Consider the following 11,809-nt stretch of genomic DNA (forward strand, 5'->3'; position numbering starts at 1 on the left):
GTCAACCTGATTCATAAACCACCTCTGTTACATAACTAGCCAAATCAATATCTCACAAGTGTGACTGACTTGATGCTATACTCCTATGAACCAGTGTTCCCTTTATTTTTTTGAGCAGTGTATGTTGAGTGAATGCTCTCAGTATACGTGAATCACAATAATTTCACTTTAAAACCAGCTAAATGTAAATACCACTCTCTTCCTGCTCTAAAATATCTTCATATACCTAAATGCAGGCAATTCAAAAGAGTTTATTTTATTTCTTCCATCACACTGCAATTAAATGAAAACCCAATGGCATTACCATGCATGTTTATGACCTCAGTATATGACAGAGCATCACATATTGTAAGTTGCTTAAATACAAAATCTTTAAAATGTTCATTGTGAAAACTAATGGTTCAATCTTGCAGACTTATTTGCAGTGTGGCAGATCAGTCATTACGCAGAGGAAAACCTCAAAAATCTGCCTTTATTCTACCCTTACAATTGTGTTGGGTGACAACATTGACGAAAACTGTACAGAAAAAAAATATATGAGCATTTACACACACACACACACACACACACACACACACACACACACACACACACAGTTTCTCCTCTATTCTCAATCATACCATAGGCAGCAAATTATGTTTTATGAACTCAACGTTCAGTCTCTCATCTCTCTCTCAGACACACACACACACACACACAACAAACAGACACTCATCTCAACTTTCCTCGAGTCAGTGAAACTTATTATGTGTGTCAGATAATCGAGTGCTTTTAACGTCTCTCTTCCATTCTCTCTCAACCTCATCATCATCTTCCTCCTCCTCCTCCTCTTCTTCAGATGTGGCAAACAGCTCATCCTCCAGGAAAGAGCCATACTCATGTGCATAGACTTGAACCTCATTGGGCAACAAATGTGAGGATCCCTCTACAAAATCAGCTACTCTGGATAGAGAGAAAGAAAGCTCATTAACAGCAGTTAAGCAATACCATTGTAGAATAGTTCAAGTACGTCACACTCTGGTCTGTCAAATAGGCTATCTTGTCACTAATTGTTGTACAGAAGTTCAGTGTCATGCAAAGCCAGACACCCTAAGTTCTTTCTCGCAAACCTACCTCTGGGGTGATTGCAGTCTGGAGACAGTCTTCCAGGGGTTGGATTCAGGACTGCTGCAGAACTTGCGAAGCTCATCTAGGGCACGACTTGTCTCGATCTCTCCTTGTTTCTGATACTCCTCCTCTGTAAGCAGCCGCCGAGGCTCCGGCTTCCGTTTTCTCCAGCTCAGCTTTCTGTAAGAGACAGAAACTACGGCAACTAGTAGAGTAGTCCAATCCCCAATTAAGATTGACTATGCTTTGCTAATGAGAGCACTACTTATACGTTCAAACACAGGTTTAAATAAAAAGGAAAACAGGTGAGGTTAGTTAAATGAAATGCTTTACATTTTGCAAAGGCCAGAAAGATCACTGATGACGGTCCGCGTTCATGTTTGACTATGGACAGGTAGAACACAGGTCTATTTATTCCTATTTATTTCTTTATTCTTATACATAGCTTACTGCGCTATTACTGTTTGTTCACGCAAACCTGGCCAATAAAGCTGATTCTGATTTTAAGACGAACAGAAACTCATGGTCTAGAGACGGAATTGAAGTCTCAAAATGCCTGGATTGTGTTTAAATCCAAAATATGGACACATCGTCTTCTTACGGAGAGAGGTAGTACTATGTACAGTAGTCTGAAAGTGTTGTGAATCAAGACTCCTTTCTGTAAAAGTACTGTGTATTTCTTATGGTCATTTGTGATTTCTGTACCCATGTGTATCTCTTGTGTCTTAGGTCTGTATTCAGAGGGTCCTTTGTTTATCCTTAAATTCAATGGGAGCTTATCTCAAGACCTTTTGCTTATCACCAGGTGTGAAACATCAACATTTGTAGAAGCAGTACGGGGCCCTCTCCCCTTGCCTTTGAAAAACATCCCAGGCAAGGGGGAAGTTCTAATTAAAGAACAATTATGGATGCCCAGACCTGATGGTGTTACAAGTGCCCCCTTATAAAAGCCCCCTAGAAAAATGACCAACAAGTCTTTCAACTTGGAATGAATTGAATGTGCCTATTCCTTTCTACTTCTTTGCTGATTTCTCAGACTTTAGCCCTCACAAAGTTGTGCTGCAATATTAGCTGTCCCCAACATGGCTAACTTCTTCACACAATTCAGATGAGACTTGCAAGCCTTATGTTTTTTTTGCCTTCTCTGAAAAATGTGTCATGTCACCACTTGGACCTCTTATGAATAATGTACACAAGATCAGACAGAAAACCAGGCATTAGGCATTCTTGCAACTACAGAAAAGAGAGACCATTTGTAATTCACTGCATTTTCATTCCTAGAGATTCACCTACTGGAAAATAGTGAAGGCAAGGTTGATGGGATACTCCAGGTTCTTGGCACAGAAGGCTGCCACCATGATGGCCAACGCCACCTGCTGCACCTGGATGCCAGCGTAGATCAGTAGTAGTCCAAAAATCTGCAGTGTCCAGGACAGGATGTTGATACTACGTTGGTCCACTAAAGGGCCATGGCGGTAACACACAGCAAAACTGATGAAGCCCACCACAGCTGTGTAACCTGCGGGCGATAAAACAAATGGGACTTTAGGAAGTGATGTTTACCTGGTAGTGTTTTTCCATGAAAATAAGATCTTCTGCTGTTGCTTCACGATCATTGATCCTTCCTCATAAGTCACTTTAAGACAGAAACCACAATATTCACAGGGGAGAATAGACAAGTCTTCATGCCGCATTTACTTGCCTAAAAAAAGAAGTGAAAAATTGCTGCCTTGGTGCAAGTGTTTACATACAAGCTGGCATTTCAGCAAAATGAAGATAGACATGATAGAGGACGTGTAGAGTAACGCATCGGAAGTGCTCCCATCCTGCCTGTTCATGATTTTCAAAACGATAGGTTTGATAGGAGCTGACATGCATCAGATCACTAAGGCTGTGTTTAGACTACAAATCGGATATGCTCAATTCCGATTTTGTGCTCATATCCGATTTTTTTGATTGCATGTTTACATCTACTTTCGCCAGTGACCCAAATCCGATCATGTGTGTTTACATTTGCCAGACACTTGAAATGGCCCGCATGCGCATGGGCTAAAAGTTTCTTGTAGGGGAGAACCAGCAAATCGTAACATTTTTTAATTTTTTCAGTTCAAACTAGCTTTACTCAAAGACGATAGACTTGAGAGCAGTGAAACTTGACCAGAACAGCGTCATACATCTCTACTCCATGAAAGTTGAAACAGAATGTAACAAATATGTTGCAGTTTGTTAATAACTTCAGTGACATAGGCTACTTGTTCCAACCTACGCAGCCATAAAAAAGTGCGGTAGGCAGTTGTAACAGTATAGAGTCATGGTTGTAACAGTGCTAAAATCGTGAATCCTATAACATATTTTAACACAAAACACTACTGGCTTAAACAATTAACATCTGTTTTCATATATAATCAACAAAAAAGGTCCAAATGTACATATCTTCAAAGCGGCATCTTACAGAGCACCATTAAAACTTCAACAATAGGTTTTTGTGTCTTGTGTGACTTATAATTCGCCCCCTTTATTTATTAATATAAAAAAAATTCACATTCTTGTCCCCCCCCAACGCTATAACTATGTTCCTACGCGCCTGGTTAAAGCTAGTTGTATGAGTGATTAGCCATTGCAGACCATACGGTATTATGCTAGCTCACAATAACCTTTAAGTAGGCTTATTTTGGTCATATCGACTTGATAAAACCTGTTAATATAGTTATTAGACTATAGACTTATTTCTTACATGTCTGAAGCAATTGGTCCAACACTGATATTTGAAGTTGCTGTGTTAACTTTCTTTGGGTGTGATCGCGGCACATAAAAATAATCCATAACTCGCAATCATAATTGTTCGTGCATGCGCTATAAAATCATTTCATTTTGCCAGAGACGGGTGTTACAACTAACTCTATTACTGTCTATGCAATAACCCGCACAGGTCTAGGTCATGTTTTTATTTTCATTTAATTGCATTTGCTGTGACTATACAAATCAAATGGCACTCATGTTAACTTGGAACAGATCGAGGGACTGACGAAATGAATGACATGTGATTGAAGTCTACACATTCAAATTTCACGAAGCAAAGTTAAACAAACAGAACTGCAGTTGCAGTTTTAAAAATAGGCTAATAGCCTACAAATCGCGATGCTTGAATTTGGCACTTTTTTGCTTAATATCTCTGGTTGTAGGCTATTTACAGTAGACCATTCATATTTGGATGGCTATAGGCCTACGATTGTAGATAATTAGGTAGGCTACAAATGTTTTATTCTCAATACATGGTCTACGGAAACGTAATAGTCTATCAAAGTATCAATAGGGCAACTTTTAACACGCTCCGCCAGCGCGCCCACTTGGAATTGTAACCTAACGTCACCAGGCGCAAAATTGTCACAGATGAATGACGTGTGGGACGCATTGCACTGGAATATCCGATTTGTCTGTTTAGACTGTAGACACATGCACACAAATCCGATCCATATCTGATTTAAAACCACATACGAAAGGGGCCTGTATCTGATCTGAGGAGATCGGAATTCATGTGTTTTTTTTCTGTTTACACTGTCGTGGCACAGATCGGATGCGTGCCACATGAGAGCAAAAAATCGGATCTGGGTCACTTCAAACTTGCAGTCTAAACGCAGCCTAATTGTGACCCCGCCACTTTTGACAACTGAAAACAGAATGATCTTCAATCAATCTTTGCCATGTAGCCATTAATCAAATTAATGCATGAAAATAAAGTTGTGGGTCAAGGAGTGTAACATTGCTATTCCCCGAGGATGAGTCAGATGTAGGCTATAGTTAAGTTATGTTGACCATTCATCTAAAAATGGTTTTCTAATGGATGCCAGAAACAGCATATCATAGATTGTAAGGTTTGGGCCTACTGGCTACCATCGCAACTTTTGGTTTGCCATGTCCAAATACAACAAAGTGTTTCTGGAAAGAAAGTTTAATTTATCTGTGTGATAGTACAATATGGCCGTGCCATCTCTAACTACCCCATGTCGAAAAGAACTCTGACTGAAATAATGGTGGACTCAAGTATGGATAACTGTGGATAATTTAGACCATAAATCTATAAGTTTATTGTAATTTACTTTAGCTGTGTTTGCTTGTTTCCTGGCAAAGTGGGCACGGCATGTTGCTAGTTACAGCTAAGTTTGTTTGTAAAACACATGCAGTGACATTCAGCTAATTTCGCTAATGTCATGTTCCACGATAAAGGTACATACATTTGCTGGAAATCCAGCAGTGTAAAAGGGGCTATTCATGGGTTTCATCAGGTCCCTTTGCACAGGTGTATTAAATCAAGCACCATGCAGTCTGCATTGATAATCAAGGTGTGCTTGATTTTATACACCTGTGGAAAGGGACCTGATGATGAAACCCATGAATAGTTAAATGCTAAAATTACAGTGTAATCTTACCAATGGCCAAGGTCCAGTGTTCTTTCAGGATGAGCTGAAGATTCCTTCCAACTAGCTGAATGATGTACAGTGAGAAAGACCAGCCTCCTACTATCAACACGTAGAATGGACTTTTCTGAGGGATGAAAGATAAACAAATTGAAACTCTGAACAAATTATGGCTGTCTATCACTGAAACGTAAGCAAACACCATGGATACCTTAAGATCCTAGTGGTTGGAATGTAGCATTTCAAGTAATGCAAGTAAGTAAAATGCCATCCCTAAATGTCAGTACATGTACAGCGTCTACCTTAGGTAAAAAACGGGCTACGATGAAGATGAGGATGAGGAGGGAGGCAATCATTCCTGTGCTCATACCCGCAGAGTAATAGAACATCTGACTCCTGGAGAGAACAACAACAACAACAAAAACATTATATCAAGTGATGATTACAAATAGACACGAATACAAAAGTTATAATTTTCAGTCCTACTGCAGAAAGAACAATACCTGCTCAGAATGTCGGCAAAGAAAAACAGCAGAACCCCAACAAGAAAGACTATGAATAGGTAGATGTCAAATTCTGTAGTAAGGGAAAACAAAAAATAATTTTAGTACTGATGGTAGGCTACTGAAGAAAAACAAATGTTTTTTTTTTTTTTTAAATGTAGGCCTATTGGCTATAAGGGTACACTCACTTCGGATAGATTTAACAGTGTACAATGTTTGTGAGTTGGAAGGGTCAACTCTGAAACATGTCTTAGGCGAAAAAAGGTTGATGTTGACAAATGTTTCATTAGTCTTCTCTCGTATGAAGTACTGCATAAAGGTCCATATGCTGAAGTGTTCCAGCTCCTGCAGCTCCTGCTCATCATTAACTACAGTCACCTTCAGATCTTTAGAGCTCCAGACTCGCACCTGTCACAACAAACAGATCAAGCATTACAATTATGTTTGGATTTGTTCACCACTGGAGACTTCGATGTACACTTCCATTAGACATAACTGGGAAGAACATGCTCGTTGGAGTAGCTAACAAACTGTATTACCTGAATTCTTGTCCAGGTCTCTCTCCATCCTGGCATAACGTGATTATGGTAGCAAAAGTGTTGTGCTTCACGTGTCGTCACCTCTCGGCTGTCTTTCAGATCGATTATTTGAACACCTATAATGACAGCAAATAGGTTAGGTTGTCTAGCACGGATGGTATGAAGATTACCGTCTCTCTTCAACCGAATTCTAGAAAGTGTTAACCTGCTGTACCATTACATCAAACTTGCTCAATCATTGTAACAAATACATCACAGTTGTCTTCTATCTACAAAGTGACTGTGAAAAATTAATGTCCCGACACAATCACTCATCAGTTGACGTTATCATCTGCAGCTGCTATGGTCTTCCTTGTTCAGAAAACCAATATGTAACACCCTGTATTTGCCTTGTACAATATAAGAACAACGTTTTCTACCACCAATTGCTAGTTACAAGAGATATTTCTGTAATACCTGATGCTATAGATGAATGCAGAAGGAAAAATAACCAAAATAAAACTATTAGTCTGTCGACTTCGACAGCAAACAATTTCGTGCAGCCCGCCATGATGCATCTTCTTCTTCTGATGCACATTTTTTGAATCGCGAGATGAATCCGTGACAGCTCCACACTGCCACCTAGTGAGTTGGTGGCCTTTAATCAGTTGTAGGCCTGAGTTTCTGGGGTAAAGCAAGCAAAATCTCGCAAATTTAACAGTAGGCTACAGATACACTGTAGTAATAAGCTTGCTAAGATCTCTTTTTGCAATTTTGGCTATTTACATTTTCCTTAAGGGTCAAACCACAGAACTACTGTACATAGACATTGGAAAGGCAGGGAGCTTCGCCTGACTCCCTAAAAATATAGCCTATTTCATGACAGGGGCACCTGCAGAAAAAGAAAAGTTATGCAACATTTATTTGCAATTAAATTGCTTGAGATTGTTAATCTAATTTGATTCAATTAATTCAGTGAATTGCTCCTCTAGTTATTCCAGCTGTCCATTCCATTATGTGAGCGCCATAAACAATTCCAGTCAATCAACTGTGTTATTTGAAAATATCTTATTGTTTTTTTGTTCCAAGAATTGCAGATGTACCAGACAACATCAAAGACTCAATGTTAAAAATCATATACATTTATTGAAATAACTTGTAAAAAAAATAAAATAATAAGTTGTCAAGCTAAAATCTATTGATGTCTAATCATTAATGAGACACCCTACAAAATTGCTGAAAAAAGGGTGACAACTCTCTGACTGAGAAATTCAGTAAACAACAGCACTACAAATTGTGTGTAAAAGTAAAAAATTACAAAGCTAACAATATTGATTACCAAAGGATAACCATTTAAACATTATGAATTCCTGAGGATTTCTCTGTGATCCAGAGTCAGATGTGCTGGTCATGTAGACTTGCTGTGTGATGGAGCCTGGAAGTGGAGGTGCTTTCGAAGGAAGTTGAATGACCCCGGCATCTGTTTATACAAGCCTTTTGCAGAATTCTGTGACACTTCATCGTTGACCTAGACATTAAAAAAAAAAATGGTTAAATACTGGTCCCTTTCTGTCACCTAGATATGTCACAATTAAAGAGGCATTGAATGGTTTATCCAAATCTAGCAAGCCGAGTAGCTGAAAGCCAACAACTTTGCCATGCAGACATTGGATAGCATGAATAACAATGTGAGCATCAGTAGCAGAAACAGAAAGATCAGTTTTGGTGCTTGCCTAATCCTCCAGTATCAATCTATCGGCACAGTGCATACCCACCATCATAAGTATAGTTACTAAGTCGTCAGTGGCAGCATTCTGTTCCAGAATACGATCCAGGGTTTCTACATACCAGGAACCTGCCTTGGTGTCCCTCCACGAGACAAATCCTGTAGGTGACAGATCAAATTGACAAATCAATTAAAACGGCTACTGTACTTTGTAGACTTCAAATCAAATAACCTGGGATGCATGGGGGAAACATCTTCCCAGAAGGGTACACTATAGAAGAATTTAAAAAACAACTCTATTTATTTTCCAGTCATTCATTTATCTTTCAATATATGAATTTTGTTTTTTTTTTAACATCTATGTAATCTTTATGAATGGCATCATGTGTGCAAAACTGTACTGATCTTGAGGACATTTTTTTAAAACTCCATTTCTAAGTGAATCTAATGTTTTGAAGACCCTAGCATACCTGGAAAAGTGGAGTAGGACACCAGAATGTCACTTGACGCGGGGAGAGTAGCCCGTGCATCAACTTCGTCTGACATGCTCAGAGAGTCACTGCTGGACGACACAGGGATGGCATCTGTCTGGTCATCTGCTCCACCCCTACATGGCTCCACCTCATCAGGAGACACTTCAAAGCCAGTGTCCTTCTCTCCTATCCAACACACACACTCATGCCATGAGTTGGCGGCAGCACCAGTATGTTGTCTTACTGTTAACATGTTACTGTTGCACAATGCTTTGCTATAAATAGCAGGCAAATACTAACACTATATATGCATTATTCACAATTCTGATTGAAATGGCATCCATTGGTCCTGCTAATATATTCAAGTTACATCCTCACCATTCCGTTTTCATTTTAAAACATTGTTTCAGTTTAAATATGAAGCTGGAATGACAAGACCAGTCGCACAAATTACATGACCATTCCCACAACTGTCTGCATTATAAAACACTGAATTTAACTGCACTACAGATACTATCAAAATCAGCAAGGTAAGTAAAAGCTTGTATTTTGGTCATGGAGAGTTAGGAAACATCAAACTGACAATGTCCAATCAGGAGGGGGACATGGGTTTCTACGTCATCATTTTCTGATGCTTGCAGATAACACTGTCCACAGAATAATGCAAGTAAAATGCATACGGTAAGTTAAGTAAAGCACAAAGCCAGCGATTTCAAATGAATATTGAGAGAATATCTAACTGCGTTTTCAAATCATTCCGTTTCAGGAGCTTGATAAATGCTGGAGAAGTATTAGATGAGCAGCAAAAAGTGTTTCTGAACCAAAACAAAACTGAATAGTGTGGATGTACTGCAGCCTTAAAGCAATTATCATGAGTGTCTTGTGAATGTGTCATTCATCAGTGTCATGTGATATCTGGAATGTTCTATCTGGTTAAGAACTCAACTGACCTCCTCCACAGGCCTGAAGGAAGAAGAGCTTGGGCTTGCCCTGCAGTGAGGGACACTTGTGTCCATTGAGATAGTTTGTGATGTCCTGAACTGGCAGAGGGACGCCATCCACGCCATACACTGCACCAGGAAAGCGGCTGTGCGTGGCCTAAGGACAACACAAAGGCTTAAAACCACACAGCAATGACGGTATATGAAAAGAGAGTGCTAAAAATAGCTGTGACACTAACAAAGGATGCATCAAAAGAATGAGAGTTTGCAACAAGCACAAGACTTGAGGTGAATGCTTCAAAATTCACTCAGTTTACAGTACCTCTGTGCCATGTGACAGCATGATGATCACACAGCAGTCATAGTTGGAATGGTCCGTCTTTGATAACGCTGACAGCTCTTGTTTCATTTGCTAAGAAACAAGATATGGTATAAATGTAAAGCAATATACATTCAATTTCATACTATTGTGAAATTATAGCATCCCTGCTATACCTTATGTTTCAGGTTTCGTTTCACAACAACATCGAAATTGAGGGACTTGAATCGCCTCTTCAGCTTGTCACTGTCTATATCTGAACCTTTACGATCCTTCAGGTCTGAATACTGTTCAAACTCCACATTGTTTATAATGAGGCAGAGTCCACAGGGGCTAGCATCCATCTTATAACTCTGAGGGAAAGATAAACAGAAAAAAACATTTAATAAGCAACTGTCAAGTCCAAACTCCACCCATTAAAATGGTTCAGAAGCCCCTAACAAAGAAAGTTTTCTGCTCATAAAAAATAGAATCTTAATACATATGAAAAAGGTCAGCTAGACATACCTGGATGCTATCTCGTCTTGTCCTCCCTTGCCTGGGTTTTGGGCTCTCCCTCTCTGGAGCTGTGAAACACATAAGGATTCAAATGTGACTTCAATCATCACATAGAATCCTCTCATTCACGCAATATACATGTTGGTCAAACTGAAAATATTACCTTGAGGGAGGGGAATCAGAGCTTACGTGCATACTTACATGGGCTGGCAATATCTACTTCAGTAGGATATAGAGGCACTTCTTTAGGTGGACTACTGTGGATTTTGTCTGGCTTTCTGACATCAATAGGACCTGTGCAAAATTCAAGTATTGATATGAGGAACAAGATATTGAAAGACAAAAATGAGGAAGTGATGGAAACATCAAAGACTGTGCTCTTACACACTGGCAGAGGTGTGATTACTGGAGTCCGTGGGCTTGGCACAGACTGGCCAACTGGATCTTCAGTCTGGAGGACACTGACCAGACTTTCATAGCCACACTCACGGAGGCATTCCAAAAAGGCAGAGAAGGCTCGGCTCCCTCGTGTCTCCAGGTCTCGCATCAACTGCCTGGCCTGGTCCCTTCTGGTTCCTGAGCTCTGAAACAGCAAAGATAGGATCACCACACTCAGGAAAAGTAGAAGAGACTGACTTGCCCTGAGAAGTCAACCATAAGGGCCCCTCGGGTGGGTCTTACCTTTATCTCATCTATCATATCTTGGGTGAAGACTCCCCTGGTCAGGAGTCCATCATAAACGTTTGACGGGTCTAAATCCCCTACAAGATTTGTTCTGTTGCGTTGAAGGATCTTTTTATGTCTAGGGTCCATTCTGTCCAGAGCAGGAAACAAAAGAGGCTAACAGGCAGAAGCGAAAGAACAAACAAACTAACGTTATAGTACGACCCTTGCGAAAATATTCTCCATTACACCTCGACTACTACCAGGGAATGGCATGGCATGTCATTGTTTTTGAACAGAGCTGGTCAACAAAAGTAGCCTACGTTATTACAATGGCTACATCGCCATAATAACAAGACAGTTAATTCACTCACGCATCAATATCAAAGCGTAGGCTACTACAATTGATCACAATTAGGTATGTCACCGTGCTAATAGTGAAATATACCACTATCAGCTCTTCTGAATATGCCCAATACCTCTCGAATCTGGACTAAATTCCCGATAAAATGACAAAAGTAGAAACCTACCTCAGCTTAGTTCTCCATAGATCTTCTACTTCTTTCACGTTGCGCTTCCTTGTTTTCATCAGACACAAATCTGACGTCACCTCTGATTCACCACGCAGTCGCATCGAGTTGACAGT

General features: G+C 39.9%; 2 protein-coding genes across 4 annotated transcripts; both read right to left on the reverse strand.

Moving 5' to 3' along the window:
* Nucleotides 1–231: 231 nt before the first annotated feature.
* On the reverse strand, nucleotides 232–7,161 carry nemp1 (nuclear envelope integral membrane protein 1). Of its 2 annotated transcripts, none has more exons than XM_062542223.1 (9): nucleotides 7,021–7,161; nucleotides 6,565–6,680; nucleotides 6,214–6,433; nucleotides 6,026–6,098; nucleotides 5,825–5,918; nucleotides 5,535–5,649; nucleotides 2,401–2,626; nucleotides 1,114–1,287; nucleotides 232–942 (listed from the first exon to the last, which is right to left on the reverse strand). In XM_062542223.1, exons 1-9 carry the CDS (start codon nucleotides 7,139–7,141, stop codon nucleotides 732–734), a joined length of 1,350 nt encoding a protein of 449 aa, XP_062398207.1. In that variant the 5' UTR covers nucleotides 7,142–7,161; the 3' UTR covers nucleotides 232–731. The 2 variants fall into 2 exon arrangements, with proteins under 2 accessions (XP_062398207.1, XP_062398208.1); XM_062542224.1 differs by having other exon boundaries at nucleotides 814–937.
* Nucleotides 7,162–7,623: 462 nt separating this feature from the next.
* casp9 (caspase 9, apoptosis-related cysteine peptidase) lies at nucleotides 7,624–11,783 on the reverse strand. Of its 2 annotated transcripts, none has more exons than XM_062541163.1 (11): nucleotides 11,694–11,783; nucleotides 11,182–11,314; nucleotides 10,885–11,083; nucleotides 10,702–10,794; nucleotides 10,510–10,568; nucleotides 10,179–10,355; nucleotides 10,006–10,095; nucleotides 9,693–9,840; nucleotides 8,740–8,928; nucleotides 8,319–8,428; nucleotides 7,624–8,071 (listed from the first exon to the last, which is right to left on the reverse strand). In XM_062541163.1, exons 1-11 carry the CDS (start codon nucleotides 11,750–11,752, stop codon nucleotides 7,952–7,954), a joined length of 1,377 nt encoding a protein of 458 aa, XP_062397147.1. In that variant the 5' UTR covers nucleotides 11,753–11,783; the 3' UTR covers nucleotides 7,624–7,951. The 2 variants fall into 2 exon arrangements, with proteins under 2 accessions (XP_062397147.1, XP_062397148.1); XM_062541164.1 differs by having other exon boundaries at nucleotides 11,182–11,340; nucleotides 11,694–11,727.
* Between the last annotated feature and the right edge of the window lie 26 nt (nucleotides 11,784–11,809).

The sequence above is a fragment of the Sardina pilchardus genome, chromosome 7 (genome assembly GCF_963854185.1).
Source record: "Sardina pilchardus chromosome 7, fSarPil1.1, whole genome shotgun sequence".
NCBI lineage: Eukaryota > Metazoa > Chordata > Actinopteri > Clupeiformes > Clupeidae > Sardina > Sardina pilchardus.